We start from the raw sequence: 16248 nt of genomic DNA on the forward strand, positions 1-16248 counted from the left end.
CAGAGTCAGTACTGGAAACCTCCTTTAAACTGGTTAGTGTATCCTCCTGCTACTGAGATCAGGTTCCAACAACTCAAGAGAATGTAATCCATTTCACATCCCTGTTCCCTAGAACAGAGGGCTCGATAGATTTCCTAGGACACCTTCCAACTCCTGATTACCTTTCACTTATAGGGAGAGTTATGTTTTCATAAGCAATCCTTCCAGCATTCCTGCTCCAGCTAGGTCGAGGTAATGAAAAGCCTCATGTAACACAGCATTTAAAAAATAACATCAATTCTTTACACTGTTGTGTCACAGACGGTCTACCCCACTGGTACCCCACTCCAGTTTATTGCTAGATTTTGCAGACCCTCCATCAGATAACATATTTTAAAGTAACACCATTTGCATAACACGCAAGCTAGGACCACCTGTGATTATAGAGAGAAGTCCACTCCAACTTTATCCTATGTCTAAAGTCTGGCTCTTTTCTGGGAGAACATTCGGACAATGCCATGATGGATCTCTTTGGTCTTAATGCTGTAGACAATGGGGTTGATAACAGGTGGGAAAAAGAGATAAGCATTGGCCATCATAGCATGCACCAAAGGGGACATGTGGAGTCCAAAGCGATGTACCATAGATAAACCAATCATAGGCACATAGTAAGCGAGCACGGCACAGATATGTGATCCGCATGTGTTGAGTGCCTTCCTCCGTCCCTCCCCAGTGGTGATACTCAGTACAGTGTGGAGTATGAGCCCATAGGAAACCACAATAAGCAGTGAATCCAGCCCAAAAGTGGAGGTAACAATGAAAAGCCCATAAATGTTGTTGACAGAAATGTCCCCACAAGGTAAATGGATAAGGTTGGGGTGGAGGCAATAGGAATGAGAGAGGACATTATGACCACAGAAGGGCAGATGCCTTAACAGCATGGGCAACGGGGCCATGAGAATAATGCTTTTCAGCCCCATGATAGTTCCTGTGCCAAAGATACGGGGCAGCGTGAGGATGGCTGTATAGCGCAGTGGATTATAGATGGCCACAAATCGGTCCACAGACATGGCCAGCAACATGGCTGACTCCAAAATGGAGAAAGAATGGATGAAGAACATCTGAAAAAGGCAGGCATCAAAACTAATCTCAGTGATGCCAAAAAGAAAGATGCCTAGCACCGTAGGGAGAGTAGATGCAGAGACACCAACCTCAGCCAGTGCCAACATGGCAAGAAAGAGGTACATGGGCTGGTGCAGGGCAGGGTCTGTTTTGATGACGTGAAGAATGGTGCCATTCCCAAGGAAGATGATGACGTATATCAGGCAGAAGGGGATGGATATCCAGATGTGCTCTGCCTCCAGCCCTGGGATGCCAACCAGAATGAACGTTGTAGGCAAGAACTCCAAAGAGCCATTGGAGTTCTTCATGTTGAAATCTCATCCCATGGGATCAGTCCTACCTTAAAGATTAGAAATAAGCTAGTGAGATCACATTATAATGGAGAAAGACTTCTGGACACTGAGGGAAGGGAGAAAGAAAACAAAGCTTACAGATTGAGGTGGCCATAGGTCTCTGGTCTGAAAATTGACAAGATGGCCACCATCAGGAAATTCCCGGTCTTAAGGGGGTTACAGTCTCCATCAGAGTAAAGTTCAAAGCTGATAGAAAAATATCCCTCTAAATCGTACTTCACTTGGGATCTGCCAAGGGAAAAATGGCTGTCTTGTCTTGGTGCGCAGATCCCTTGGTCTCAGAAAGCTGCTGGGGAGACAGGCATGTGTAAGCAATTTCAGTTTTAAGGTGTGGACTAATGTCAGGAATTGGTGGACAAAGATATTATTGGTAAATATGGAGATAAGGCAAGCAGCACGGTACATGAAAACAGCTAAAAATACCTGTTGAATGAATGTAGACATACGGAATAATTGAGGTTCAAAGCAAGGCTAAGAAGTGGCAGTGACCAGAGCTGGGAGCAAATGATTGGAAAATTAACTAGAAAAGAATGGAGTTTGAATCCACACTCGGTTTAGCTGTTCTGTGCTTTGAAAGGATTGGGAAGCAACTGAAAAGATTATGTGGAAAGGACAGAATGAGGCAAGAACCAAGGCTGTTGGATTTGCATGCAGACTTTAAAGCTCATGAAAATATTCTGTCCTGATGATACACAGAATCTCTCAACTCACAGTTCTCCAAGACAATCTTCCTGATCCATCGGGCCTTCTTTCTGACTCAGACACACCTGTGATACACTGCAACAACTTTGGGAACCGAAACAGACTTTCAAGGAAGATTCTCCTGCGCAGGGGAGGAAGGCAACAGAGAGGAGGGGAAAACCACTTCAAAACCGTCTATACGTTAGGCTCAGGTCTGTCTGGGTTGGCACAGAAATCATAGTAGGATCCTGGCCTAACAGGGCAGGAAGGACCTCTGGAGGTATTTTCGATTAATTCATCCAAGCACACGCGTGCACAGACACGCACACACACACACACACACGCAAACCTGCTGACATACTTGCATGTGCATACATTTCCACACTTGCTGAAATCTTGTCTTCATCTTTCCTGATGAGGATTCCTCACTCAGCCACTGCTGAACGTCCGAGGACCCCACTATTACATGCTGGTTGTTATTTAGTTCTCTGCAGGCTAAGGGGACACCCAGTCAAGTCAAGAACTGACATGAGTAAAAATTAATATATCCATGGGTGGCTTATTTTATTAAACTAATTTCATTTGCTTACAAAGGTGGTGGAGTTAACTACTACAAGCACACTAGTTATACAGTATTTTGTGGGACAAGGGCACACAGACATAGCCAACTTCATACAGAGCCCATTAGACAACTGGATTTACAGCAATTTTTAAAAATAAGAATGGCAAAGCAGCTTTGTTTTCAGAAACAAATGGAAGGATTATAGTGTTCAACCTTCACATGCTTGAGTCTCCACACAGAACGCAACCAAGTCTTACATTTGTAACAGCCCTTTCAACATGCACTTGATCTTCTCTATGTTGGTTACAAGTTTTATCTTCATTCCCAGTTATGCCAATTCCCTTGCTATTTACAAAGAAAAAGCCTTCCTGGTTATTGTCAGAAACTACCATTTAGCTTACCTCCTCCACTCGTCAGCAAACTGCAGAGACAATGCACACCCATAAGCAACCAGCACTCCATCGTGCCGTGCACCTTGCGGGACCCTGGAGACACAGTCCTGGCGCTACTCAGAAAATCTCTGCAACTTTCAACCACGTGTCAAAGAACACACCCTCTCTCACGTACATGCAGGCACAAGGATCACACTCGCGAAGCCCTCTCTCTAATCTAGTAACAGTTAAGTGCTAGAGAAAAAAAAAAGGAAGGAAGGAAGGAAGGAAGGAAGGAAGGAAGGAAGGAAGGAAGGAAGGGAGAGAAGGAAAGGAGGAAGGAAAGGAGGGAGGAAGGAGGATAGGAAGGAGGAAGGAGGGAGGGAGAAAGGAAGTGTGGAAAGAAGGAAAGAAAAAAAAATTCAGGATATGGGAGGGACCTAGAGGGAAAAACCTAATTTGTTCTGAAAAATCAGGGATATTATTATTATTAAAAAAATATATATATATATACACACACACACACAGGAAAGTGCTGTATATATAATCCTCCAATAAAATTAGCCACTTTTTATTATTTCAGTTTCTGTAACAGGAAACTTCACTATACTGTTTCCCTTGGGAAATTATATTTAGAACATAAATGGCAGAATTTGATCTATATTTGAAGACATATTTTCAAATATCTGTAGTTAAGTTGTTGGTGTTATTTGTGTCCATCCATCTAAACTCTGCACCAGTTCTAATAAAACGTTTTCTGGGAGAAAAAAAAAAAAAAAAGAAGAAAAATCAGGGAACGCTTTCCTTGAGAAGTGAGGTTTCAGCTGAGGCCTTAGGAATTCGAATTTTCCTGAGCTAAATGGAGAGGTCGGGGGATGTGATGCAGGAACCAGTGACCGTGGCAAGTGGGTGCCTAGGACTGTACTCTGACCAGGGCTGAGAGAAAACATGGAGAGAAGGAAACTATGGACATGCTAGGATATTAAAGTCATTGTTTGCTTTCATAAATTTTACTTTCATGAAAATATGAGAGGAAAACCTGACAAAATCCAAGCCCATGGCCTGCCCGAGTACAGGATCCCTGTGCACCTACCGTGGCCTGATGAGGTCGCCTCAGCAAGAGTTAGCTTAGGAGAAACTGCAGTGAGCTGAGCTAAAACTTCAGGTTGGGACATTTAGGGACAAGTTATTGACCTCAAGACATGGTCACACATGTCAGAACTTCCCACGGCTGAGGGACTTAGAGGACACTAACATTCCCCACTAGCTATGGGGAGCTTATCTTCTTCCCTCTCCTCCCAACGCCCAGCGTGTCTTTCTTAACCTTGTCAGTGGACCAAAGTTGGTCTGCCTCTGGGTGGAGCGGGTATTTCTCCTGTGTGTGGCCTCACCACACCCTTGATCCCACGGCTCCCTATTTCTATTTTATGCCACTCTGATGACCTGATATTGGAAGAAACAAACCTCGAGGGACACTGGCAACTAGGGTCTTTCCTCTCCTGTTATCAGCAGTCTTCTCTGGCTCTCCTTGTGCTCTCTCTCTCTCTCTTTCTCTCTCTCTCTCTCTCTCTGTTTTTATCCCTTTGTTTCTTTGCGTCCTTTTTGTCCTTGACTATGACAAGAATATTTCAGGTTTGGGGAAGAAAATGGGGATTGTTTAATCCAAAGCCCACTGTAGTACACAGTGGGACACAGCAGGTCAGCAGAGAGAGGAGAGTACGACGCAGTAAATACCACATTCCTGGAAGTGGACAGAGGTGGAGGTGAACGCTGTGTGCAGGACAACTTTACCTATTTAAACTTTATGAAGCTCCTTTCTTTATTTTAAAGATAGAGGTGTTGATACCTACCTCAGAGTGGCTCTGAATGGGAACCTTTAGCAACCAGTGACTGTCAGCATCCCCACACTTTCTGTCTCCTTTCTCAGGTATCCTCAGAAGGGATCAGTCAAATTACGATTATCCCCAAATTTCTATTAATAATGATCTTTCCTGATGGAGAGGGACTGGGTTCTCTGAGGAGAAGTACCCAGATAATTTCATCACTCCTTCTCAATGCCCGGGGGCCCTTAAGGGAAATAAGCAACGGCAGAGTCAGGACCTATTTGAGATGAGCATAATAATAGTAAACATCTGCTACAAGAATAAAATAATTAATATGTGTAAATAGTGTACAAAAGTGTCTGGCTTATAAAAAGTTCATTATAAGGATTTGGTATGATTATAACAATTATAGGACAATTGTATCCTGAAGAAATAATATATTAATCTACTAGTCATCGGCTGTCACTTTTACAAACATGCAGATAACAAGTAAGGAACAGGGCACAGAGTTGATGGTATCCATAAAATATCAAGGTTGTTTAATAAAAGGAGACGATGAAATCCAAGTGGTTAAAGCTCTTGTGAGGAAAGGTTTCAGATTGGGTTGTGGGCAGGGAGGGGGTGATTGATCAGAAAGGTTGATCACCAGCATAAGACGACTAGAGAGAACTGGCAGAGAGAGCCTTTCCAGACCAGTGTAAAAGAGGATTTAAAATTGCTGAACCGATCGATGAGTTTCAATTACTTGTGGACGGCTGGCTCATTGGCTAATTTTCTGACCAACGAGTCAAAGAAAAAAAAGGCTTGGCTTGAAAATCCACCACGACCCATTTTTATAGGACTTTTAAAAGTTGTTCTTAAAATATACTTCTTGTGCTGCTGGTTTAACCAGAGAGAAGAGAGTTTTGTGTGATTGATTCAAACGCGCGAAAAGATACGTGGACAGACTAGATCCAGACATGTATGAAGTCAGCAGCAAGCTGACAGACTTGGAGGAAATGCAGGGACTGAGTGGGACATGGCCTTACTAAAGTGAAATAAATCTAGTGTGACTAAGAAAATGAGGGAGTTTGGGAGATCAATATCTGCGATCAGAAAATAAGCTAGAGGAGATCCAGGAGACACCATGGTGTGAGCAGACAAAGTAGAATTGAATTCAACGCATTGGCACTGATGAGAAGCTGGATAGAATGTCACTGAATGGATGACCCATGTGGATACTGAGCTGAATTTGAGATAGTGGTATGTTTTCCTCCAAGTGTCAGCACCTGTTTCAAACATTTAGTAAAATATATGTATAAAGGAGATTGCCATTTTCCATTATAAACTGGGTTTAGGTTGTAGAACTCTGGTCAAATTTTCCTTTAGAAACTCAGCACCTTTCACACTCACTGTATCTTTAAGGACCCCTTCTTTCACTTGACAAATATATGGAAATTAGAGTTCGTATTTATTAACTATTTTTCTCAAGTAAGTCGTACTAAGGACACCCCCACACCATTCTCAGAAAGACACATTTCAGATCATTGCAATGAATGGAATAAGCAATATTTGCCATGTTTCCACAAGAAATATTTGCCCACAATTTTTTTCTAGTTTTGCAGTAATTTTTCCATAAAACCCTTGCTGAGGTGAATATATTTTAGATGAGGCATTGGGATGGGATTATGTTTTTAAAAATGAAGGCTATATTCTCTCCCCCAAAATCCAGGAATTACATAATCTGTATTTCCAATAAGGCTAAGAATATTGGGGTATCAGACATAGCACACTTTTGGAACTCCACATTTCACATAAAGTTTTTCAATAGTAAATTGAAACTGATGAAATGCTAATATTCCACATATATAAACACACACCACACGTATTTTACTCTAGCACAAGTGCATTTGTGCCGTGTGTATAGAATTTAGTTTTATATAAATTATGCGTGTTTTTAAGATGATAACTTAATCATATATTCTCTTTCCTGCTTTAGCCAAAATTATCTACCTTTCTGTTTATCTATCTATCTTTAAGATATAAGCTTCTTTAGAGAAAATGCTTTTCATTTTCCTGGCTTTTGTTTTTTGAAAGCGTTCTGTAATTTCTTTTTGACAGAAATGAAAATGCCAGCAATGGGACAACAGCGAGATACCTGTTATCTTAAAAAACGAAATCAGGTCTTTTGGCCCTGATGAGGTTGGAACCATGGGCTTGATGTGTGATAGATCAAAGCAAATGAACAAACCAACCAATCTAAAACAAAAGCAAAAACAAACGAAAATAACCCACGGTGTCAATTTCTAGCTGTGTGATATTTATTTCAGGTTTAGTAGATTATTCCCGTGCATGAAGAGCTTAACGATGTCTTACTGCACACCAGAACTCTGGACTAGTATAAATTCCCTCCATTTCTTAAAACACCTTAAACTGAGTTTGACAAGTCATTTTCCATGAGTATTTCTTATGATGTAAAATATGTTTAAATGCCCACAAATTTCAATTTGTTCTTGGAGGCAGGGAACTTGCCCTTTCAACCTAGGTCAATAAAATATAATAAACTTATCAGGTAGATGGGAGCACTGCCAATTATCTCCGCATCAGCAGAATTATAAAAAAGGGTTAGAACAGCTCATTCCTATCTTCTTTAAAGGAGATGCTCAGATGTGGGCCAAACTGCATTAGTTGCTAAACTGTGAAGGGTGTAGGTCTGCGTGTACATCCTGGGGTAAAACACAACTTCTGTAAGTAGAGGGCTAGAAATAAGACAATTTTACAACTTTGTTTCCTAGGAAATTAAGTAGAGAATTAAGAAACAGGACAAACACAATCATTTAAATGTTGCCCAGGGCTCCTGGTGTATACAAATTTCCATCTATTAAAAAATTAAATTATACATTAGGCATAGCCTAAAGGGGAGTCACCCTCAATTCTTAGCAAACAGATAATATAATGCATCCTGATACTTATCTCTTTGTAGCAAGCAAATGCCCCTGGTTTTCAGTCTGAGTGATATTATAGATACATGTCTTGGAGTGAGAAAAAGAACAGGTATACAATGGTTATTTACGCCCATTGTCCTCTTGGATGATGAATAGAGGAGCTCAATTCCACATCCTCACCCACGACCATTTCTGAAACCAGTCATGATTCAAAGACAAAAGCAAATCCTAGGCTCTTTCTAAAGGTTAAATTTGAACGAATTTTAATAATGAGTTTGATCAATGTTAGAAGGTCTTTCTTTTGTTTTGCATACCATTACAAGAAACGAAATGTTCTTTCTCTAATAACCTAAATATGTTTAGTACGACAGTTTATCTTTTACTTTCCAAGAAGAGAAAAATTTAATTATAAAAAAAATCTTCTTTCACAGTTATAAACTCATTTTCCCTAACCCTCAATTTCCAAGATGAGTGATAATTTTTTTTAAAATAAAGTTTCAATACAAATATGTAAGGGGTCTAAAGCCATTCCAGGAAATAGAAAGCTTAAAGTATTATATTATATTATATTATATTATATTATATTATATTATATTATATTAATCACATTCAGATTAGAAAGATGAAGTGACCTGGTCTTTATTTAAATCAGTAGATGAATTATAATAAGAAAAATCACTTTGATTAGGAAAAAATCCAGATAAAGCTTGATGCAGTAAAATAATTATCCAAATCTTTTTTTTTTTTTTTTTTGCCATTAGTCTATATTCATACTTTGGATTCACCTAATTTGTGAGACGGGGTAAGGCATTTAAAGGAAAAAGGGATTAGCCTCAGAATATTAGCTACGTGCGTACTCTGACCCAGGAAATCTCATTAAACAAATCTATGGCATAAATTTTCATGGGACCACGCCGTTCATTCTCCAGGGATGCTTGATTTATTTCTGAGATGTTTAATGTTAAAGATACTGTTGCTCTCTCCACCCAGGAAAGCCTCAGTTTAAGTTTCTATCCACTTCACTTTTTCTTTTGCTTTAAGGCCTTATTTCTTCAGGTGAAGGAGGGCTCTTTTCTCTTACCCCTCCTCCGTCCACTATAGCTTATAAATCAGTAATGGTGACACAAAGCCATACCCAAGTCTGATTACCACACAGTGGTATCACTATAGACCAGAATGATCCAAGACTCTGTAACTCAAAGGTCGTCTTTAGTCTAATATGCCCTAACTATTTTTTCACATGAACAAGCAAAATGCTATTGTATCTCTCTTGAATCGATGCTGTAGGTATTGGGGTGGATTGAAGAAGAGAGAGAAGAAGGCATTGACAATAGTAGCCTATAGGAGTACAGGCACTGTGCAGGCTGTCCAAAGTGGTATAACTGGAAGAAAATGATTATCGACACTAAGCATAAGGGCACGCAGATATGAGGGCCTTCAGCCATTTTATCACAGAAACAATGTCTAGAATCTTACAAAAAATCAGCATGGACAGATCACAATGAGCAATGAATCCAGCCTGTGGATAGAGGTGATAACAAATAACAGATGACAAATGCCAGTGGAGAAGCACCTGTGGGTACCTTCCATAAAAAACCAGGAATGTGAACCAAACACCCAAGTCTCTAAGGCAATATCCATTCAATAATGCAGGGAAGGGTTCGGATGTTTGAGCACAAGAATGGGTTACAGAATGCCAAAAAGTAATCCACTGAAATCACCACAGAATAACCAAACCCAAACAGGCTGAGTACATAGAGAACACCCAGCAGAAATGTATTTGGTACAGATCTTGGTATGCTAAAGAAGAAGTTATCTGGCACAGTAAATAGACTGGGAAGATATGTTGATCTCAGGGAGTGGCAGAATATTCAGCATCACGAATGTGAATTTAGACAAGGCATGGTCAGTGTAAGTGAGGTGAAGAGATTTATGGTGTACATCAGGCAGAAGAATCTGTAGACTTGGAGTGCTCTCTTCCCATTTGGAGTGCTCTCTATACAAATGGCTCACGTGAGATCTCTGTAAATTTATTGGAGTAAGAATGTTTTGCAAGACAGGTGTATGAATGGATATTTGAGGCTAATAAGAGGCATACAGTTATCCTTGAGTTATGAGCCATTAATCAGAACACCTTCAGGGTAGAAGACAATACAGGAAGGTCGTAGATTATGGAAGGGACACAGTTTTATGGAAGACAGACACAGTTTTTACTCCTAGTCTTCTCTGAAGCTCCCTATTCTGGGCAGGGAGTAACATAAACACACCATGCGATCTTAACCTGGATTCCAGTGTGCCTGAGGAAGAGGGAAAAAAGCCACAGCATTAGTGGTCATCAGGTAACCTCCCCCAGGGGGTGACCCTGTTGTGTGGGCAAAGATGGAAGAGCAAGAACAGTGACTGAATGGAATGGATATGTTTACGAAGGAAAAAGAAAGTAGAATTATGAGCAGCATGGAGATATTCTCATGAGAAAAAGAAACTATATGTATGAAAGCTATAAAAAATTTTTTATAAAATCTGTAAGAAAAAAGAAACCCGTATTCAAATCTTCAGTCTGAACTAGTCTTCACTGCGTTTTGAGGCAGATTACCAAGACATTTAAGGATGAAGAATTTTAAATCATAGGTATACATAGGTGAATTCAAATCTCTTCTCATGACCCATCATCCCTTAAGGAGTTGCGTAGATTCGTAAAATATATTGCAACATTTATCACTTTGACAACACTCTCACACATCCCCTTCCTATTTTCAAACTTACTTCCAAATGTAATCATATCTCCCATACCATATCTAAAACACTACCGTAGTTTTTCCATATATGATTAAGCTTAAAACACACATGCATTTTGCCAAGAGTCTCCCAAACGTTACTGGGAATGTTTAACTTAAGCGCAAGTGCTGGGACTGAGGATGAATTTTGCACTAAGACCATTAATGTTTTACTGAGAAGTTGAATGGGTTAGTATCTGCCAGGAGCATAGCTTTTTTTTTTTTAATGTTTTTTTATTATATTATGTTAGTCACCATACAGTACATCCCCGGTTTCCGATGTAAAGTTTGGTGATTCATTAGTTGCGTATAACACCTAGTGCACCATGCAATACATGCCCTCCTGACTTTAGAAAGAGAACCTGAAAAAGTAAGAGAGGGAGAAAAATGGTAGTCAATACAGAAAAAGAGGGGAGAGAAAGAATAATCGGGATACAGTGTCATGAAATGGGGTTCATGCATACACAAAAACATAAGGATCATGGAAATATTTGTAGACTTGTGTTAATTCATTCAATAATTAGTTTGTTCACCACCAAGCATTTATTGAATAGCCAGTATATTCCGAGTGAACAAAAAGACATCGTCCTACCTTACTGAACTTAAAGTGTACTGGACATAGAGAAATAAAACAGTACGAAACAGTATAAAGATAATTACTCGATTGCCATTGTGATGTGTGGTATGAGACAAACAACAAGAAGGGAAAAGTGCAGTTAGAATTCGAGTGGGGGGACAGCTCGTCTTGTGAGTGGGAGAGAGACATTTGTAAATCCAGGTCCCTAGGAGGAAAACAGGCCTCTCAGAATCTGCTCCTCCCACGTTTCCCTTCGAACCCTCCATGTGCAAGGACTTCAACTCAGCACAGCTTTTGGGACCTCACATTTCAAATTCTCAAGCTAAGGATATTTAGCATTAGAAAATTATGCTTTCTGCTTTCCATCTCAATGCCCATGTACCATGGACTTCTCCAATGAGGACTTGGTAGGAGGAATTAGTTTTATTCCTCAGTCAGCATTCCACAAGAACTGTACAGATTTCTGATTTTCAAAACTATTCCTTCTGGGCTTATTCTCAATTTTAGGGCTTTGTTCTTAGTACCTACTTTGCTTCTAATTGTTCTAAGATTTGAATGGTTTTTCAGTATAAATGTAAATATGTGTACATATACATAATGGTGTGTATTTTTATAATGAAGGGAAATGTGGAATGCCTTATTCTTATTTTTTAAAAAATAATACAGATCAAGTAAGAATTCCTTTCATTTCTCTCTTCACCATCACAGTCTCCTCCAAAAGAAGCTATTATTTTTATCGATGTAGCACGTATTTTTTAAATATATAAACTGATATTTATATGATTAAATTGCTTTATAAAATGTGCATCTTGCTATCTCTTGCTTAAACCGTGAATACCTATCGATCTAAGTCTTTTTGACATTGTGGAATACTCCATGTGTGGATAGATCCCAATTCATTTAACCATTTACTTATTGATGGCCAGTTAGGGTTTTTTAATTACTATTATTTTATTTCAAACATTGCTGAAGTGAAAATTCTTATTCGAGTCTCTGTGTTCATAAACAAACCTGAGAGTATGAAACTAGGGCAGTGCTAAGAACTGGAATTTCTGGATTAAACAGTAGGTACGTTTTAAGTTGACACGTATAACAAAGTAGCTGACAAAATACAATATAATACTGATTTAGGTTATGACCTCTTGTGTCTGAAATGTGAATTCTCAGTACATTCATCAACACGAAGCCTTATCAAGCTTTCCAACTTGGACAAGGTGATGAATATTCTGTGCTTCCCTGGGCCACGTTTGGTGATGAAAAGGACTGGCTTGTGGGTAACCATCTCACCGGTCCGAACGCCCTTATTATTTTCTTAGAAGAAAGAGTTGGATTAACCCCTGGCGCATCTGCTTTGTCTTAACGTTGTAGATGATGGGGTTGAGCACGGGTGGCACCAGAAGGTAGACGTTGGCCAGGAGTAGACGGACAGCAGGTGCAGCTTGCTTCATGAAGCGGTGCACCAGAGCCACGCTGATCATGGGCAAGTAATACACAAGCACGGCACAGATGTGAGACACGCATGTGTTGAGGGCCTTCCGCCTTCCCTCCCCCGAGATAATGCTCAGCACTGTGTGGAGGATCAGCACGTAAGAGAGGACGATGAGAAGCGAGTCCAGCCCAAAAGTGGAAGTAACAATGCAGAGCCCCAGAATGCTACTGGGACGTGTATCCCCGCAGGGCAGTTGGATTAGATCTGAGTGAAGGCAGTAGGAGTGGGAGAGGACATTGTGGCCACAGAAGGGCAGACGTTTCAGGAGGAAGGGCAGTGGGAACATGAGCATCACACTCTTCAGTCCAAGTGCAGCACCAGTGGCAGCAATACGGGGCCTGGTCAGGATGGCGGTGTACCGCAGTGGGTTGTAGATGGCCACGAAGCGGTCCACAGACACGGCCAGCAGGACTCCTGACTCCATGATGGAAAACGAATGTATGGAGAACATCTGCACAAGGCAGGCTTCAAAGCAGATCTCATTGGCACCAAAAAGGAAGATGCCCAACACAGTGGGCAACGTGGAAGCAGAGACACCAAGCTCTGCAAAGGCCAGCATAGCCAGGAAAAGGTACATCGGCTGGTGCAGGGTGGTGTTTTTCCTGATCACTGCCAGGACCAGGCTATTGCCCAAAAGGGCCACAAGATATATGGAGCAGAATGGGAAGATAAACCAAGGGTACAAGGCCTCCAGACCAGGGAGACCAGTTAGCAGAAAGTATTGGGGGTTGAACTGACTGCTGTTGACCATTTTCCAATGTCTGGAGTCCGGGGACTTTGACTTAGGCAGGCGCTACAGATACAACCTGGGGTGAGACACATAAAGCTTATTGGACACTGAGAGAACCTGCAATTGCCTCTGGCTTAGATGATCTGCCAACTTATGTCCCTCCTCCCCTTCATGACCAGTTCCTTTTGGTCTTTGATGCTAAACAAAAATATGGAGTCATACTTGCCAATAGACGTATCTCCAGAATAAGGGAATCTGGTAGAATATCTTACCATTCATATTTAAAACTAATCTCCATAGTGGTTTCACTGTGTTTATTTGGTAGGAAGTGAATGTTTGCCATGTCTCTATCAAGACGTGGTATTGGGTAGTTGTAAAAAGACCTCATTGGAAAGACACTAACACAAGGAAAGCTGTAATCTGTCAGACATTCTCTAAATTCCCTGTTACGGCATGTTGGATTTTAAGTAGTCAATGAAGATAGGGATTAGAATAAAACTACTTCAAAGCTAGTAGAGAATTGCTCAGGAGATAAAGATTCTAAATGCCTATCTCTGCCACTCCAAGCAGTTTTGAAGACTGCTCTCCACTGGAGACACAGACTTACCCAGTTTTACTGGATAAAACACCTCTAAAATGGGCTCAGTTCCAGGTTCTTTCCACGATCTGATCATTTGGCTTCTACCCACAGTGGGGGAGAGCATAGAAAAAGTCAGTATTATAAACGTTAATGAAAACAAATACTTGCCCACTGGAATTTCTATTAATGGAAAGAAGTATTCTGCCCAGTGGAGAATTCCTCTCCCATTGTCAGTCCACACACGACAGCATGCTTAATCAATACTCACTGTGTCTATGGGAAGGAGGGACAGTAGTCCCAGAGTACAGTCCCTTCAGACCACGTTTTTGAAACTGCACATATAAAAAAAAAGCTTTTTAAAAAAGATTTTATTTATTTATTTATTTATTTATTTATTTATTTATTTATTACTTACTTATTTACTTACTTATTTGAGGGGGGAGGGAGAGAGCGTGGGACTGAGGGGGAGAGAACTGGGGGAGGGGCAGAAGGAGAGAGAGAATCCCAAGCAGCCTCTCCGCAGAGCACAGAGCCCGGCGCAAGGCTTTGATTTCATGACCCTGAGATCATGACCTGGGCCAAAACCAAGAGTTGAAATGAAAAGTTGGACACTTAACTGATGCAGGCACCCAAAACAAGTCTTTTTATTCATGATGGCCCACCTCAATAGTGCTGCTGATGGCTTCTGAAAGCCTGTCTGGAAAGGCAACCTGAATCTAAAATGCACGGTATCCCCTGGCGCTTCAAAATGCTCTGGTGGGGAGGAAGTCAGTGGCATCATCCACCAATGTGAGGAAGAGGAACAGCGATTTCTTTCTTCCCCTGCTGCTGTTTAAGATGAAAGGGAAACTGTATCCCATGCACGCATCCTCTTTGAACGGCGCGCTTCCTTCGCTGACAAAACTCCCGTGAGATCCACCTCCTTAACTTGACTCGTCTGCAAATCCTGACACACCCTAACTCCTCTTTTCCCTCCTGGTCATTCCTGGAATTTTTGTTTTGTTTTTGTAATTGTTTACTTTGTTTTTCTTTTCTGTCTTCCCTTTTTTAAGCACTTCAGCTTACAGCTCAACTAAAAATCATATTTTAAAACAAATACCACTTGCACCGTTGTTGGAGAACATGGCTCGGATGTCGGTCCTGTGATGTCTCCCTCACTGGGGCATGTGGTTAACCACTTCCTGTGATAGCGCCTTCCTCTAATCTAGCACTCTGTCCCCTGTGTGGCCATTTAGTTGTTTGCGTGCCTTCTCCTAGTTGTCCCTAAGCTCTCCCAAAGAAGACATGGAGCCTGTATCTTGAGCCTGTCACCAGGGCTTAATAAAAGGGAAGGGGTACGGGGAGGCAGGAAACAGGAAAAAAGGTGCATCTTGATGTATGGTGATCTAGTCTAGGCTGGGAGCTTGGGGCGGGAAGCCAGGGAAGGACTTTGTCTTTTTCTATCAAATAAGAACCTCTCTGAAGACAGAAAAATCATGTCATATCCTTTTACTTCACTCTGTAGGAAGAGCTGTTATTGTAGGAAGTCAGAGATCAATGCTGATGAAAGAGGTGTGTGGGTTGAGAGGGAAATATTCTAAGAGGAAGTTAAAGCATAGCATTTGGTACAGAAAAGGTAATTCTTTTTTTTTTTTTAAGATTTTATTTATTTATTTGACAGAGATAGAGACAGCCAGCGAGAGAGAGGGAACACAAGCAAGGGGAGTGGGAGAGGAAGAAGCAGGCTCATAACAGAGGAGCCTGATGTGGGGCTCGATCCCATAACGCCAGGATCACGCCCTTAGCCGAAGGCAGACACCTAACCACTGTGCCACCCAGGCGCCCCAGAAAAGGTAATTCTTACTTAGAATTACAAGAAAAGAAACCACATTGATTGAGTATGATGTATTAGCTACTGTGGAAGGGTGCCCTGTGTATGTTATCTTCGTATAGAGGTCATCTGTCTTATCCTCAAAATACTCAAAACGACCCACTCATACACATTTGACAACTTGGGAGAATGAGAAATTGGCATTTTAAGTGACTTGCCAAGTCACACTAGCAAAACTGTAGTTAAAGAGGAGAGCAAGGAAGCATGAACACAAGTGGTACAAGGAAGCCCATGATAACAAACGGGATGGGAGTGGGGATGAGTCAGCCAGACGGGGAGGAAGGATGCTGAAAACCACAGGTCATGGAGGAGCTGGGTTCAAGACTGGCCGGCCCTCCAGGCTGTGTGGCTGCCTGCTTGGGAGGCAGGGGACAAGGACTATGGCATGGAAGGTAAAGGAGAGGAGGGTAAAT

At 41.2% G+C, this 16248-nt stretch overlaps 2 protein-coding genes across 2 annotated transcripts; both read right to left on the reverse strand.

Annotated features, from left to right (window-relative positions):
* Nucleotides 1-455: 455 nt before the first annotated feature.
* Nucleotides 456-1409, reverse strand: LOC123803734 (olfactory receptor 51J1). Its single transcript, XM_045815390.2, has one exon. It carries the CDS (start codon nt 1407-1409, stop codon nt 456-458), a length of 954 nt encoding a protein of 317 aa, XP_045671346.2.
* Nucleotides 1410-12470: 11061 nt separating this feature from the next.
* Nucleotides 12471-13406, reverse strand: LOC123803735 (olfactory receptor 51I1-like). Its single transcript, XM_045815392.2, has one exon. It carries the CDS (start codon nt 13404-13406, stop codon nt 12471-12473), a length of 936 nt encoding a protein of 311 aa, XP_045671348.2.
* Nucleotides 13407-16248: the final 2842 nt, after the last annotated feature.

This window comes from Ursus americanus, chromosome 16, assembly GCF_024610735.1.
Source record: "Ursus americanus isolate L20-20 chromosome 16, mUrsAme1.1.p, whole genome shotgun sequence".
Taxonomy (NCBI): domain Eukaryota; kingdom Metazoa; phylum Chordata; class Mammalia; order Carnivora; family Ursidae; genus Ursus; species Ursus americanus.

Bases quoted from the DNA above. Each gene is read 5' to 3' on its own strand.
- LOC123803735 (XM_045815392.2), bottom strand. From the start codon at position 13,406: ATGGTCAACAGCAGTCAGTTCAACCCCCAATACTTTCTGCTAACTGGT.
- LOC123803734 (XM_045815390.2), bottom strand. From the start codon at position 1,409: ATGAAGAACTCCAATGGCTCTTTGGAGTTCTTGCCTACAACGTTCATT.